Source organism: Ruditapes philippinarum, unplaced genomic scaffold, assembly GCF_026571515.1.
Source record: "Ruditapes philippinarum isolate M1 unplaced genomic scaffold, ASM2657151v2 ctg904_1_1_1_1, whole genome shotgun sequence".
NCBI lineage: Eukaryota > Metazoa > Mollusca > Bivalvia > Venerida > Veneridae > Ruditapes > Ruditapes philippinarum.
The window spans coordinates 349,159-366,432 of NW_026852177.1; the positions used below are offsets into that span (position 1 = coordinate 349,159).

A 17,274-nucleotide genomic window follows, 5' to 3' on the forward strand; every position below is an offset into this window, starting at 1 on the left:
AAGTTGCCTCTTTTCTTTTTCCAAGTATCAAACTACATGATATTGAACTTGTGCCTCCCTTTCCATCTTAAGTATGAAAATTCCTATACTGGAATTGCAAGTACCTCGTACTTTTTACAATTTTGCGAACTGTAGTATTCTGAATAGAACCAGGAACATCACAGAGCTATATTTGTATATAAGTCTCTGATAACACAGAACCGAAAATACTTTCTAGCTTTTTAATGCTTTCAGAGAAACAAAGCATGCATCATGCATAGGAGGTGGGGCTTAATTATCACAACTGACAGCAGCACACTACACTTACGTACTGGGTAACCTCCAAAACTTCCCCTTAACTAAACGAAACTATTGATTCCTTAGTTTTATAGTTTTATATAGGAAATTGAAAATACAAAGGACTGTTAATATAAATAAAAATCTTTTAAAAATAAAAAAATGCACAATTCTAGTTTTGCAGCAAAATATTAGAAATGAACAAAACGTCTGTTTTTTTTTCTTTCCATTTATTAATTCAGACTATTTTACATGTAACCATAGACAACACCGGATCTTGTACACTTTGGGCTTCTGTAAACTGGGTAGAAAAGTGCATGTGACTTGCTGATATAATGCTTGGGATACATCAAAACCTTTGACACTTTCACTACCATACAATTGAGCAACATAAAGAGAAACGAAAACACTCCGAATAAGATGAGGAAAACAGACGGGTCGATTGAGGTTAAGTAATTTTTGGACATCCAGCAGAGTAAAGACTTTGACTCGTACAGTCCTAATGTGAGCATGAGTGCATAGTACACGGACGCTCCGAGCAACTTCAATGTTACTCTCTTAAGTCGTCTGCCAAATCGTCTGCATGTGGCCATATGGATGACTTGTTGAGCTTTTGATCTGCAAAGAGAAAAATATCATTTATAATTTACATGTATTGAAATTGGACATGTTTGTAGTTTCCTTTGAATTAATTTTTTTAAAAATTAAATTTTTTCAAAAAGTCGAAGGAACAGGTTAGCCCGTTTCATACCTTAATGTTATCCTGCTTAGATATACACACATTTAAACATTTTAAATCATGCTATATTATATTTATTTTCATCTTATTTTCTTCTTTCTATGAAGAAACGCTGTAGACAGACTATTATTCAGAAACGAATTATTTTGTCTTGTTTTAGAAAGGTCACGTGTGGGATTCGTAACTTTTTAATAATGGGTTTTAGACCATGTGTGCTGCTTATCGCCTGAGAAAAGTAGAGGTGAATGATATTTTGCCATATTAACAAAGTAGTTATTTTGACATCCATACAAAATACTTAATCACTATTTATCTTCTAATTGTCAAAAAGCAACAGAAGCAAAGGGTCTTTCAGGTAATTACCTATGAATAATGTTTGGAAACTACAATAGGAGATCAAAAATGAAAGTTTTTTTTTTTTATTTTTTTTTTTTTATTAAAGCATTTCTGAGCATATTGGGTCTTTATTTTTGATAGTTTAATGCAGTTTCTTTTTTCTTTATCACGGTCGATATATTTGTTACTTTCAATGTTCATTTTGCCAAGCGCCGTTTGTCAAGAAGACGCGGGAAAATTATATTTGATGATAATGATGTATATATGACGGAAATTCACGGATACCTCGAGACATTTCAACTCCGTTTGTATCTTATGAACTTTTTCTGAACGTCTAATAGATTTGCACGTTGTATGAAAGGGATTTGAGAGAAAGTTTACAATGGTTTTTTAACATTAAATTTCCTTTCTCCAAAATACCTATCTCCAGGTCACCTTGTCGTTATTCTCACATGCACAAATATAGATATTAAATATATTCTAGTTACATTCAATACTATATATTTCACTTTATAGAATTTTCATTTAAAAATATAACTGTTTTCATTATAAATTGAGACGCTGTGGTAAGATTATTTTCAATTGGTTCAATTACTGGAAATAATGTAATTTCTATCGCTCAATTGTTGTAATGTTGTATTATATACATGTTTTTAATTAACTTGTATTATAATTTTAGAGCCCCCCCCCCCCCCCGAAAATTTGTTGAAACATGCATGGTATATATAGCATTTAGTCTGAAACATGAGTATGTATAATAGCTAGAACGGGTATTTACGGTAATCTGTTATACTAAAGTTATGAGTTATTCTCTGTTATACTTATTCCATGATATTTACAGTGTAAAAGTCAACCAATCAAATTAATTGTTGCTGTGATTACTGAGTTGGATTTGGCATTATTAGTTAGTCCTAAATCAAACGTCTACCGTTTACTTTAATCAACCTTATATAAAATATCTAATATTCTATATAAATAATCTAAACTGAATAATAAGTAAAGCTGTTCTTAATAAAAATAAATAATATGTAATAAGTATATATAATTCTTTAATTTGTTAAGTCTCGAATAATTAAAGTATTGATTGAAATTATATTTACTAGTTGTTATTGTTTAGTATCTAGTGACATATAAATCAACTGAGCCCTCTAACAAATTTGTGATCGTTTGGTCTCCGTGTAGAGCAGAACCTCACCACTATTGCGTCTGAACAATTAATACTCTCTTATGCTCTTTTTATATGAAAAAATATTATGCTTTGTATATGGAAAAGTTTTTCTTTTCTACATGCAGATTCCATATGAAATATGATTGTCTAAGTTTATGAAACAAAGCTTATTCTGCTAGTTTTAATCAATATTTCATTATTTTTTTCTTTTCAGATTAAATAATAAAAGCATTTACCCCATATTTTGTATCTGTTGAGTGTAGAAACTGCTTTGCTTTATGTTTCGGCTTATTCTGAATAGTTGGCACGTATTTAGGGTGGATTCGGTGGATAAATGTCTGGGCGAATTGACGCTGTTGCCGGTATCAACGACGTCCAATATGACGTCACCACAGGCAACGTTAATTGATGGTTAGATGTTTAGCCTTGACCTCCTTAAAACATATCTTGATCAGACTTCTATTTTCATGACCTCAGATATGTAAAGTGAATTATTGATCTAATTTTAACATTTTGTTAAAAAATTTACGGCCGATTCTGATTTAGATCTATTGAAAAAATATGAAATGACTACAACGATATGAAATTTGTTCATTCGTATTTACATTATTTGTTTTGATGATGATTACTTCCTGTCTTAGTAAAATATAAAAATAATTTAATTATTTCAAAATATTATTGATTTCCGGCAATCATATGCATTAAATTCCGTCGAAATACCAAGGAAAGCTAAAAAAGGTAACCAAAAAAGCTTTGTAAGTGTTTATATTGGGGGTTTGTGTTAGGCTGACAGCTGTCATAAGCCTGTTGAAAAGTAAAAAAAAGGAATAAAATTTAAAGACAGCTACATTCAAGCTGGAAATTTAAAGGGGTATGGATCAAGCTAGGATCAATAACATATTTTACTTTCTTTTGATTTTATTTGTTAAACTTATCTATAGAACATTAGAGATTTTGACTTTGAGAACATTATTTAGTGATTTTAAGCCTAGCCCTTGTCAGAGACATATAAATATGTATTTTAACGTCTCTGCCCTTGTCTAGCCTAATGATGATGTTGCTTAGTCTAAGTTAGAGATATTTTTTGCTTTGGTTTTGACCAACATAAACTAATATGAAATAAGGCAAAGCCTGTGAACGAGGAAGTTGTTTAAAAAATTCCTTTCATTTTTCTGTTTTAAAGGTGTCATTTGGTATTTCATGCACTGGTTTCGTTTTCACTCGGAAGACTTGATGAATATTATGCAGTGTTCAATCTAGAGCGCGCCATTGCGCCATTGACCCCCTGAAAAGACCGCCGGGGCAAAACAAATTCAACTGTGGGCCCGACAGGTGCACTCATAGAAAATGCCAATTAATGATCTTAAACCTGATTAAGTACATAAAAAGTTTCTTGTGAAAAATATTAATAAATACTGAATTCAAAACTGAAGTTTGTATAGAAAAACAAGAGCATGTTGGTAAGATAGTTGCCGCACTCGGTAACCCTTTTAAAACCTTGATCGCTACGCTCTCTCGGTCCGGGTCTGTAAATACTATGCAGACCTGTTCTTCGTACCGTAACTATTACTTAAGTTACTTTTGATAAACAAAACAAAGCGTCACATGCTTGTAGTTATAGTTTTTTAACGGTCAAAACAAATTAATATGCAATAACTTTCCGGAGGATAAAAAACTATATATTTGTGAAAAAGTGCGAGTAAATTATAGAGGTGTGCATAAATTATTACGAACATGCCTTCAACCAGTTAAAAAAGTCTTAAAGATGGAGCTAATCAAACACGATTGGCTAGGGAGTGTCTGACAATTGAGTAAATAGACTTTGATTGGTCTTTGGCTGGTCGGCGCTAAAACATTGTGCATATCATTAATCAATACAGACATCTTAAGCGTGACGTAAGAACTGCTTCCCTGACAAAAGATCAAAGGTACCGGTTAGAGGTGTAACGATTCATCGATGCATCGATGCATCGCGATCTGCCTTGTCCTCGATGTATGCATCGTAATGAAATTACAAATTCCAATATATTGCGATGCAATACATATTTCACCTCCCGATGTATCGATACAGCGGGAAGTATCGCAATACAGTAACAATATCTTCCAGGAATACAAGGACAAACGTATTTTTTGAAAGACTGAAGAAAGAAAAATAGCTCGAATGAAAACAATGAACAAGCGCGACTATTATCATATCATCGTTGTCATCTCGTTTCCCCATGTCCGCAATCATTTAACGGTCACTAACAAAGTTTTATCAATTCCATATAAATGGGCTGGTGTTGTTTGAACTTGTTTATAATTAAAAAAATAATAAGTGATCTATGCATTTTCAACAAACATGAATTTGTATTTTTATTTAGTCGCACTTGATGTCGGATTAAAATAGTGATGATGACAACATTCCCATTTGATATTCGTCACGTATTTATACTTTCATTTCCGTTGACATCATTTTCCCGTTAAAAAAAAACAAAACAAACAAAGAGAAAACATGACTGTAGACTGCAAAATATTTAGAATGAGAAACTATAGTTAATCCTCCCTGGTCATACAATTCACGAGTTTTGGGAACATTGTAGTTTTTGAAGAACAAACAGACAGTGTTGTATAATGATGAAGACCGGACGTCGAGTGTTTGCAAAATTTGCAAACTCAAAATAAAATACTCTGGGGTTGAGCACAAATCTTTCGAGAAAAATGAGAGTGTAACTGATTAACTGTTATGCCGGCTCGCCACGGCGAGCCGGTATTACGTTAGGATTTTACTGAGAAACAACCTAAAACTCCGAATCCATCCGAAAATTTAATCGAAGCTTGGCTTCCAGCTTTCTATAAAAATTTATCTATCAGGGCTAGGATCCAAATTTATTTAGCAAATCAAATTTAATCTTACATAGCGTCAAAAAACCTTCAATTTTCACGCCATATTTAAAAAGCAGCAAGTATTGTTTTGAGCGCAAAGATATTATGATGATTAAAAATGTTTGTTTTCATGAATTCTTTTCAATAAATCATATCAACACTGACTTTTGATTTAGCGATTTCACCTGTTCCTCTGTAGTAAGTTTTCGTTTGGTTAATTAACATAAGTGTACACCTGATTCTGTGCATTTTTTCTTTTTCCTTTTTTCCGGTCATTTTATCCTTTCTGGTATTTAGTGTATATATTTACTGGCCGGGATCCGGGACGCCCGGACTGGCCGGGATCCGGGATCGTATATGATATTGAGGAAAAACTTATAAACTATATTTGTGTTGATTATTGTCGTAATGAAAGGCCATTAAACGTTAAGTTTTTTTATTGTATGTAATGAACGTTAAATTAATTAAACTTTGGATATAAATATATATTTAGAGCTATTTATCAACAAACTTAAAAATCACAATACTTACAATTATATGCCTAATTAATTGGAAAAATCAAAGACTACATTCTTGAATTGGTCAAATCCCGGGATCCTTTTATCTTTTAATGCGATCCCAGCTTTTCTGAAAACTATTCTTGAACTGGCAAATTCCTTGGATCTCTTAAGACTTTAATATTATCCCGGCTTTTCTGAAATCTATATTCTTGAACTGGTCAATTCCCGGGATCCCTATATGTTTTAATAGGATCCCGGCTTATCTGAAAAGCATCTAAGACTGGTTAGTTCCCGGGATCCCTATATTTTTAATAGGATCCGTGCTTTTCTGGATGAATTAATTGACAACTTGTGTTTACTTTAGGACTTGTGTCTGTCACTCATTCAAATACTAAATATCATATTACAACTTAACTTCGTATAAAGAGACATCTTTATGAATTCTACCTATCTAACATTTATTTGGTCAAGGTCAAAAGGCCATATAGTAAATGTGCATAGACATAGGGACTTCATTCTATCTGTTTACATGCATCTTCATATATACTCATATTCCTCTTTGTTAAACTGAGTGAAGCTGGCTTCCATAACTTTATGTCACTTTTATTTTGATGTTCGCTGAAGTCTCTTCAGCTAACAGAACTGTCATTTTTACATTTAAAAGCACCCCTGGAAAAAAATTACGAAGCGAGTCGCTACTAGCTTTTTTAAAAGCTAACCTTGTTTTCACCTAATAGTAAATCACTTGTTACTATTTTTTCACAAGAAAAATCTTTAGTGAAGTATTGTAAGACTGATTTTTTTAAACTGCAATATTTACAGTAGAAGACTTTAGTGTTAGACTAGTAGATATCAATTTGCTGTTATGGTATAATTACCAATACCTTTAATCCTTAGGTAATCAGAAAAGTAAATTGTTGAAAGATCAAAATCAGAAACCAAGTTATAACAACAAGTTAAAGAGTTTATTTTTTGTTATTGTAATAATTTTATATTAAATTCGTAATTATGCTGTAAACAAATGGCCAAATTTTATGTACTAAGTCTGAAAGTCAGTATCGTGATATGTATCGCATCACAACATAAGAATCGCAATATGCATCGCATTTTTTCAAAGTATGCAATACATATCGTGAATCGCATCGTTTTGAAAAACAAGTATCGTGATATGTATCGTTACAGAAAAAAATGGCAATGCACAGCCCTAGTACCGGTATGTCAATATACATTGTCTTAGCACCTGTTGACACTTTTTAGTTGAGTTGATTGTTATGGAATTTTGCAACCGTTTTTGGTCTATATATGGTACGTGAACAAGTAACTTAAAAAGATACAATACCTTATTTGAATTTGATGTTCATTTTAAGTGTTGGCCCCCTTTTTTCTCAAATGACCCCCTTTTGAAAAGTTTATGGGCCCGAAGGGCCCCCTGGTTTTTTTTTTCAAGATTGAACACTGTTTTGTATGCGAAAAGTTGAGATTTGTTCCTTTATCAGAATACCCTGCCTATTATCATTGAATAACATTGAATATGGTGGTGCCCGACTAGAATTGACACTGAAAATTTCATTGATAGGTATAGAATTCTATATATTTTCTTATTGTTTTTTTAGCTATTAGGATCACTCTTCGTCCGTCGTACGTCGCCCGTCGTCCGTTGTCCGTTCACACTTTTAAAACGACATCTCCTCTGAAACCATAAGGCAGATCATAATGAAACTTCACAGGGATGTTCCTTGTGTGAAGCCTTAACAAAGTTGTTCAAAGAATTCCATTCCATGAAGAACTCTGGTTGCCATGGCAACCAAAAGAAAAAACTTTAAATATCTTCTTCTAAAAAACCCAAAGAGCTAGAGCTTAGATATTTGGCATGAAACATCTTCTAGTGAGTGTCTACCAAGTTTGTTCAAATAAAAGCCCTGGGGTCAAAATTGGCCCCGCCCCACGGGGTCATTGATTTTCCCTATATGTATATATTAAAAAATCTTCTTTTAAAGAATCCAAAGAGCTAGAGCTAAGATATTTAGCATGAAACATCTTCTAATGGGTGTCTACCAAGTTTGTTCAAATAAAAGCCCTGGGGTCAAAATTGGCCCCGCCCCAGGGGGTCATTGATTTTCCCTATATGCATATAGTAAAAACTTAAAAAATTTTCTTTTAAAGAATCCAAAGAGCTAGAGCTAAGATATTTAGCATGAAACATGTTCTAATGGATGTCTACCAAGTTCGTTCAAATAAGAGCCCTGGGGTCAAAATTGGCCCCGCCCCGGGGGTCATTCATTTTTCTTATATGTTTATAACAAAAACTTACCGGAAAAAGATCTTTTTTGAAAAAAAAAACAAATAGCTAGAGTTTAGATACTAAGCATGAAACATCTTCTAGTGAGTGTCTTCCAAGTTTGTTCAAATAAAAGCCCTGGGGTCATTCATTTTCCTTATATACGTATGACAAAAACTTACAAAATCTTCTTTGAAAAAACTCAAATAGCTAGAGTTTAGATATTAAGCAAGAAGCATCTTCTAGTGTGTGTCTACAAAGTTTGTTCAAATAAAAGCCCTGGGTCAAAATTGGCCCCGTCCCAGGGGACATTGATTTTCCTTATATGTGTATAGCAAAAACTTAAAAATCTTCTTTGAAAAAACCTGAATTAAGCTAGAGTTCAGATATTAGGCATGAAACATTGTCTAGTAAGTGTCTACAAAGATTGTTCAAATAAAAGCCCTGGGGTCAAAACTGGCCCTGTCCCAGGTGTGTCATTGTTTTTAACTATATGTGTAAAGAAAAAAACTTGAAAAAATCTTATTTTAAAAAACCCAACAAGCTAGACCTTAGATGTTTAGCATGAAACATCTTCTAATGGGTGTCAACCAAGTTTGTTCAAATAAAAGCCCTGGGGTTTAAACTGGCCCCGCTCCCGGGGCCTATATACAGGTGAGCGACTTTAGGGCCATCATGGCCCTCTTGTTTTTTTTTAAATTTGATTTTGTTTTAAATATACACATGTAGTCTATAGCCGGGCAAGCAATAGCCCGCACATGCTTTGCTGGCCCATTATTTGACTTCCCCGTATAAAAAGCCCATAACATCTGACTAATATTGGACTAGTGAAAGTCGGACCAGATCCACTGAAAATCAAATAAACTAATGAATGAAATATTGAACCTAGAACTATTTCTCATGGAGCAGGAGCTTGAATGAATTTATTGAAAATATAAAAACATGGTGGTACTTATATCAAAATAAATTGTTTGAAGAAGCTTATACCTATAATGCTCGGATTGTCAAATTGTAACCAGGGCTTACCCAGTACCCACCTGTGAAAATTTTAAATGGCAGGTGTACAGCTTCTGTCCGTACACTTTCCATTCACTTTGTCGCAGATGGGTCCAAAATATCAGTGCCAGAGCTTAAAGCAAAGATTTTTTACATTTGTCACCCGACAAACTTGGTGTTTGAAATATCAATTCAAAGTCCCCACAGTGGGACACCATTATATTATTTGGAAGAGTACATTTGTTTTCTAAAACAGGTCAGTTATATTCAGGAACACTTGTTTTAAAGCGGCCTTCAGTTGCTGGATAAACAATTCTTTGTTGTTTCAAACTATGTACATTGTATTTCAGTCATTTTTATCTTGGAAAAGTGCTTAACATCACTGTTAAGCCATCTTCAAAACAGTACCTTGAGCTAATTATAGCGTGTGATATATATTACATCAGTGACGTTCATTTCTAAAAATACCTGATCAGGAAATGAATTGTCTGTTTTACTTATTTACATACACAGAGCGGACCGGTAAATTACAGGTATCAAGGAGTTTCCTTACTGTTTATGCATTTTTTTATTGACGGACAAATTTCATTTTCCATTTTAATTTTTTTGTTTTGACAATTATATGGAAATGATTAATCTAAAATTTAAAAAATTAACCTTTAGAAAAGCTGAAGGCCGCTTAATTAGGTAATAGTCTGCTCAGAATTGTAAATACATACATGTGAACTTTGTTCGATGATCAAGTGGAAGATTTTTCTTCAAAAAAGGGAGATTTTAGAATTTGTAATAAACAAAGAAGGAAGTTCTGACATTAAAAATAAGGAGATTTCTTTAATTTGTAAAAATACCCCTTATTTCAAGAAAAATCTTTGAAAATATGGCTGCAGCTCCCGCTTAAAGTGGGAGAGTACACATGTATGTAAATAGAAGTTGAACTAATTATAAGATGATACATGCTTTCAGTTGGAGCAAGATTTGGTAGATATTGATGAAGTATGTACAGGGAGTTTCACCGACACGAGAGTGAAAGCAACATGCATCTAGAAGCTCCAAAACTGAGGATGGATGAGAATGCGGCAACAACACTGTTACAGTATATGACTAAAGAACAGTTACAAGAATTCATAGATCAGCCAGAAAAAATAGACATGCATATTGCAGACTTAGAACAGGTGATTTTACTGGTTACAGTCCTATTAAATAGTATTACAACAAATATGTATGGCCAGACACTCTTTTTCTGAGTCTGACCACTTGGGGAATTAGCTTTTCTGAAATTTACAAATGTTTTTAAGATTTATTTTTAACAACAAGTATTCACATTAAATTTTCTTTTATTCCTGATAATAATCTAAATCTTAAACACCAGTCCACCTAATAAATTATTATCTATCATCTATCACAATATCAAATTAAACCCTTTTATTTATCAAAACTTCTTCTACTCAATGTATTTATTTTTATTATCCTATGCTTTCTGACCTAGACTTAAACCTAAACTGACTTAACTTCCTCAGCTCCTCAAGAACCAAAATATGTTATTACATCATATATATAAACATAGTACAAGAAATTGCCTGGCTATATACAAATGTATGTCTGTAGTATTGTGATGTAATACATGTATGTTTCTTTGGAATGGGCATTTTTGTCTTTCAATTTTGAATATTAAAAAACAAGTGATTCATCCTCTCTTCATATATTTTATGCATATTAAACATTTCAATTTCCTTGTTATTAGAATTTCGGCATGGGATTAATTTAAGTGAGGTAGCTGTTTGGATGCCTCAAATAAGGTTGATGGGTCTGTCTGACCAAGTTATCCCTTTGTGTCTGAAATGATAGAGTATACCAATGGACACCCGGGGTTCTCCTTTATCATGCAATATAATCTGTAAATGTGATCTCAACAGACTTGACCCAGTGATTTTTATGCCCCCGCCATGTAATGGCCGGGGCATATAGTGTTACCCTGTTCCGTCCTTCCGTCATTCCGTCCTTCCGTCATTCCGTCCTTCCGTCATTCCGTCCTTCCGTCATTCTGTCATTCCGTCATCATCAGTTTCCGTTCATTATTTTAGTAAAGGTTGCACACATTCAACTCAAATTTGACATATGGATATGTCATGAGAAAATACAGGTCAAGTTCGAATTTGGTCATGGTTCGATGATTTTTGGCAGAGTTATGCCCCTTTTACTTTAAAATAATATGAAATTTTCAGTTTCCGTTCATTATCTCCATAACGATACAACACGTTCAACTCAAACTTGACATATGGATATGTCATGAGAAAATACAGGTCAAGTTTCGAATTTGGTCTGGTTCGATGATTTTTGGCTGAGTTATGCCCCTTTTACTTTGAAAATAATATGAAATTTTCAGTTTCCGTTCATTATCTCCATAACGATACAACACGTTCAAACTCAAACTTGACATATGGATATGTCATGAGAAAATACAGGTCAAGTTTTCGAATTTGGTCATGGTTCGATGATTTTTGGCAGAGTTATGCCCCTTTTACTTTGAAATAATATGAAATTTTCAGTTTCTGTTTATTATCTCCCCAACAGTACAACACATTCAACTCAAACTTGACATATGGATACATCAAAGGAATGCGCAGGTCAAGTTCAAATTTGGTTGTGGTTCAATGATTTTTGGCAGAGTTATGCCCTTTCATTTTGAAAATAATATGAAATTTTCAGTTTCTGTTTATTATTCCCCAACAGTACAACACATTCAACTCAAATTAGACATATGGATACGTTTTTGGAATGCGCAGGTCAAGTTTAAATTTGGTCATGGTTCAATGAATTTTGGCAGGGTAATGCCCCTTTCACCTTGAAAATAATATGAAATTTTACAGTTTCTGTTCATTATCTACCAACAGTGTTACATATTCAACTCAAATTTGACATATGGATATGTCAAAGGAATGGGCAGGTTGGAATTTGTCATGGTTATATCCCTTTCACTTTGAAAATAATATAGATACATCTTGGGAATAAGCAGTTTGAATTTGGTTGTGGTTCAATGATTTTGGACAAACTTATCTTTCTTGAATGTTGGAAAAATTTTGAACTTTCAGCTTCAGCACTCATACTTTTGTGGAAATGTATGTAGCCATTATTTTGGCTACAAATATGAAATATGCTATTTTCAAAAGGTCAAGACTGAATAATTTCAGTGCCTTGAACATTGTATGAAAATGGTTTGTGTTAACATTGAAAAGTTTAAAGGGCTTTGAACTGCAAATGAAAAAAATAATTTGTGCAAACAAATTTGGAACTAAATATTATAACATCTGAAATTTTGGCTGCATGCGGGGGCATCCGTGGCATGATGACACATTTCTAGTTTTCCCCAGTTTTTAAAACAACCTGTGGCTTTCTCAAGGGGAAAATATACCGCGATAAATCAGAAAAAAGGGAAACCTGAGATCAAATTCCAACAACTGAAAATGGGATTTACCCGAACATTTTATGAAAAATATTGATTTCAATTAAGGGTAATTTAACATGCATGGTACATAGCAGAGGCTATCTATAGGGACAGATTTCTGTCTTCTAGCTGATATAAAACAGATGCTATTAAGTCATGGTTCTGGTAAGGAAGAGCATGAGGCATTTTAGGGGAAAATATTAGCTTTTTAGGGGAAAATATACCTATTTTTGGCGAGGGGAAACAGCCTTTATTTGCCTGTAAAATACAGTGAAAAAATTCACTGTGACCCAAATAAAGACTTTAAAAATAATATGAAATAATGGGCTTTTCCAATTCATTGCCATTATGATTAAAAATTTATATTTTCATTTGAAGTGGATTTACCATTTATTTCTTTTTTAATCTTTAGAGGTAGAACTGTTGTTTTTCTTAAAGTCTTAAAAATTTTTTACCTAAGAAATGCTTCTTTTTAGACAAAATCTATACACAAGGAGCGAGAGAATGTAATAGTGAAAAACAAAAGTTTAGCCGAGTACAATATCAGCTTGCAACCACACTTTGATAATCTGAAACGAAATGTGGCAACAGCATATGAGGAAGTTAATGCATTGAAGATGACACTGTGTACAGATGTTGCCAAACTAGGTAAGAATGTGTTAGAGCAGCACGCCTCCAGATAAATGCTAATTTTCATGAAAATTTTGAAAATGAAATTAAATGTATATTATTGTATTGTTACCAAAAGGAATGATTTTACACATTATCAATGGCACTTTCAACCCATGCTAACTTTATTACAAAAAAGGTTCAAAATATGCAAAAAAATGAAAATAAGAAATATAATAACATATATTGAAAAAAATTCACCATTAATCGCTCATAACATGTAAATTATTTCTTGAATCTTTCTGCACTTTGCCTTAAATCTACATTTTTCACAAGTTTGATTTATTGAAATAATTTCGCTCATCTGGGGGCATGCTGCTGTAACTACGGTATATTTTCTGATATTTTCCAAAAGGGTGGCATTGATTAAAAAGTTAAATATTGTCAAAATAAAAAGCATGTTTTCTGTTTTTGTGTTATTTTCCAGTGGATTTTATAAACTGGAAGCACAAATATGTAAATCTGTGTTAATTTCTTTAGATTTATACTATGCTGTTTTCTTCAAAGTCAGATTTCTTATTGTTTGTCGAAAAAGAGTGTGAGGGGTGTTTATTAGTGGAGGGACATTTATTAGATAATATGTTTAGGTTTCACAGTAAAAATGGCTCTTCTGGAAAAACAGAATCAGCAAATGATCTGAAATTTTGCGCGCAAGATATTGGTCTAGACCTACACAAAATGGAACCTTAATCTTGAAAAATTATTTTGAGTCCAGTCATGTCTAAAAACCTCAGTGGAGTCCTTTTAAACATTGATAATGTTTGATATGTAGAAAATAGGCAGTGTTGCAAAACAGTATATAAGATTTTGAAAAATACCCAGACAGTTTTTTCTTGTAAAATGATAAATTATATAGATACCCGGTATGCAATCTTCGCGAAAAGGATAAAGAATTGTCAGTCATCTGGACTGGTGATAATTTTTTTCTGCCAAACCGAAAAAAAAAATCTCCGAGACCGAAAGATAAAACATCTATAGCCACTGAAAAATAACTGCCAGTCAATCAGGCCAGCAACTTGATATAAGTGCCAGACCGGATGTACTTTACCAGACATGACTGGCACTTTCGCGAAGACTGGATATGTAATTAAATTGATGTATATGTTTTAAATTCTGCTTGTGACATTGTAGACAATACTAGACATGTAATATCTTTAATAATCATTGTACAACTTAAATAATCCATTGTATTTCAGATTAAACAGATTTGTCATGTTGATAGTATGGCTATATCCTGGAATAGATCTCGGGGGTCTAAACCAGGAGTATATATAAGGTCCATTCCATTTTCTATAGTGTATTATATACAAGTTTTACTTCTGAAATATACATAGGGGGGTCTAATCCAGGAGATCGCCGAAAGTATTTTTTCTTTATTGTGCATTATTACATGTTATGCATCAAAATATTCTAGAATGTTCATCATTTCATTGGTCTTATATTTTAGATAATGCACCTGGATGCCAGTCACATGACACACTGTTGGCAATCTTCCAAACAGAGGCTGCTGATGCAGACGACAAATCAGAGGTAAAATATTAATGAGCCGCATCATGACAAAACCAAAATAGTGCGTTTGCGACCAGCATGGATCCAGACCAGCCTGAGCATCCATGCAGTCTCATCAGGATCCATGCTGTTCGCTATCAGTATCTCTACTTGCAATAAGGTTTGTAAGCAAACAGCATGGATCTGATCAGACTGCACGGATGCGCAGGCTGGGTTGGATCCATGCTGCTCACATACATACTGTATTGGTTTTGTCATGGTGCGGCTAAATTTTATGATTGTTTACAAACCAAATCTCTGTCAAAATTTTTTTATACAAATTTCAATATTAGTTTAACAGCCAAAGAGTCAAGTGATTGTAAACAAACTAATATTCATTCGTGTAAAATGTTTTGGGTTTGTTGATAACCTTTTCTCCATATTGGGAAATTTACTACTGAAAAATTCCTAATTTTATAAGGTACCATTCTCTGAATAAGCAGAAAAGGCCTGTATTAATACTGTTTCTCATTCTAATATGAAAATAATGCTCTTATAGACATTTTAGAATGTGTTGAAGAATTAAAACCCGGCAATGTCATGTTCACACTAAATTTGGGTCTATTGATCTTCTAGACTCAGGGGTATGATAGAAATAAATCTTATCTAATATACTTGCAGTAAATAGTCAAGGTGTCAAATTGTTCTTAAATGAACACCTTGAAATGTACAAAATAAAAAATGTAGTTTCTGACTTGTCATAATGAATGTAATTTTCTTAAATTACTTTTTTAAATTGTTTTTGTCATTATTTTTTTAACAGGAATTGGCAGAGAATTTGTTAGATGGAAAGATGGATTTGGACAGTTTTTTATCTGAATATATACCAAAAAGAAGTGACGCTTTCTCAAAGAAAGCAAAATTAGAAAAAGTTGGTGAACTTTTCAGACAGTTTCGTTCAGATTCTGCCCCATATTCTACAAACTCTTCCTCACAGGACACTTACAATATACCACAATCCAGCACCGCGGCTCCTGGATATGGGGCTCCAGGGTATGGAATGGGAAATGTGCCACCTTACCCAACACCAGGGGGATATGGAGGAAAGGGAATGCCACTGCCCACGTATTATCAGAGATGAGAAACTGGTGTAAATAGTGAATTAAATAGACTAGTTATAGCTCATTGTGATCCATTGAACAAAGATTTAGCTCCTTTGGTTGTTTAACTTTCCTCTGTCTTAGAACTTATTGTATGACCTTTTGATAAGGTTGTGCTCTAGTTGACTAACGCCATCACAATCTGATTTAAGGAGTAAAATACTGCAGTTTGTGTGTGACTGCTTAAATCATTTGTATGTGGTGCATTATCACAGTTAATACATACACATTATGTAAGCTTTAATGTACAAAACTTTGAAAGCATGAAATAGTGGCTATATATATAAAAGCCTTTTCTCAATGGACAAAACTTTTAAAAATACCCAATGGAATCATAAATTTTCTAAAAAGTGTGACGATTTTTACTATACAGCCCAACTTTAATGTATATATGGATTATTTTTAGGAAATACACATTTTATAAATAAAGAATATTGTCAGCATAAGAGAAAATTTGAATGTTTTATTCAGTTCGTTAAATTTTTCTAATTTTCATTTAGTTAAAACTGAAATCCTTTCGTCAGAGATACATAAAAAATCAGAAAGATGAAAGCTTTTGAAAATGTCACTGAAGATGTAATTGTAGTATAAAATTTTGAAAATGTGTTAAGCAGTATATTTAAATAGAAATTTTTATTTACGATACAATCAATTATTTAATAACTTTTTTTAATCAATTTTTGTTCATGCTATATGTTTTATATAATGGACTTGTCTTGTTTGTAACAACCTTTTGGAAATATAGTTAAATTGAAATCGGTTACAAAAATGATAAATTAAACTTGGTTTGTCATATTCTATGCAAATGAAAGGATATTTGTTCAAATATATCAATTGTATTTTTTAAACGTCGAGGTATGTCACTGTAAAAAGCAAACAATTGGGAATTTTTCAATAAGCGGTGTCCAATCTGGTACCAAGCAGTGTCCAATCTGGTACCAAGCTGTGTCCTGTCTGGTACCAAGCTGTGTCCGACCTGATACCAAGCGGTGTCCAATCTGGTACCAAGTGGTGTCCAATCTGGTACCAAGCTGTGTCCTATCTGGTACCAAGCGGTGTCCGGCCTGGTACCAAGCAGTGTCCAATCTGGTACCAAGCGGTGTCCAATCTGGTACCAAGCTGCATTCAGTGGCTTCAAGTTGTGTCTTGTTTATTAATATTTTAGATACAGTACAATCAGTTATTTTCATTGAACTTTTTACATTTGTTAGATTCTATGGGCACTTGTTCAATTGCTGAGTATAGTGGCTTTGTTGTGTGACAGCTGTTCTTGTGTTGTTTTTTATACATTTGATGACAGTTTTAGAACACTAGAACTTGCTATATAATTCATTTATTCTAAGAATTGTTTACACAA

At 33.1% G+C, this 17,274-nt stretch overlaps 2 protein-coding genes across 3 annotated transcripts; one reads left to right on the forward strand and one right to left on the reverse strand.

Annotated features, from left to right (window-relative positions):
* Positions 1-484: 484 nt before the first annotated feature.
* On the reverse strand, positions 485-2,915 carry LOC132751689 (uncharacterized). The gene is made up of 2 exons (XM_060741911.1): positions 2,756-2,915; positions 485-894 (listed from the first exon to the last, which is right to left on the reverse strand). The coding sequence occupies exons 1-2, from the start codon at positions 2,758-2,760 to the stop codon at positions 525-527; spliced, it is 375 nt and encodes a 124-aa protein (XP_060597894.1). The 5' UTR covers positions 2,761-2,915; the 3' UTR covers positions 485-524.
* Positions 2,916-3,098: 183 nt separating this feature from the next.
* LOC132751673 (vacuolar protein sorting-associated protein 37B-like) lies at positions 3,099-16,039 on the forward strand. 2 transcript variants are annotated; one of them, XM_060741893.1, is made up of 5 exons: positions 3,099-3,257; positions 10,122-10,330; positions 13,077-13,248; positions 14,717-14,799; positions 15,581-16,039. In XM_060741893.1, the coding sequence occupies exons 2-5, from the start codon at positions 10,154-10,156 to the stop codon at positions 15,896-15,898; spliced, it is 750 nt and encodes a 249-aa protein (XP_060597876.1). In that variant the 5' UTR covers positions 3,099-3,257; positions 10,122-10,153; the 3' UTR covers positions 15,899-16,039. The 2 variants fall into 2 exon arrangements, with proteins under 2 accessions (XP_060597876.1, XP_060597883.1); XM_060741900.1 differs by having other exon boundaries at positions 3,122-3,274.
* The last annotated feature ends 1,235 nt before the right edge of the window (positions 16,040-17,274 follow it).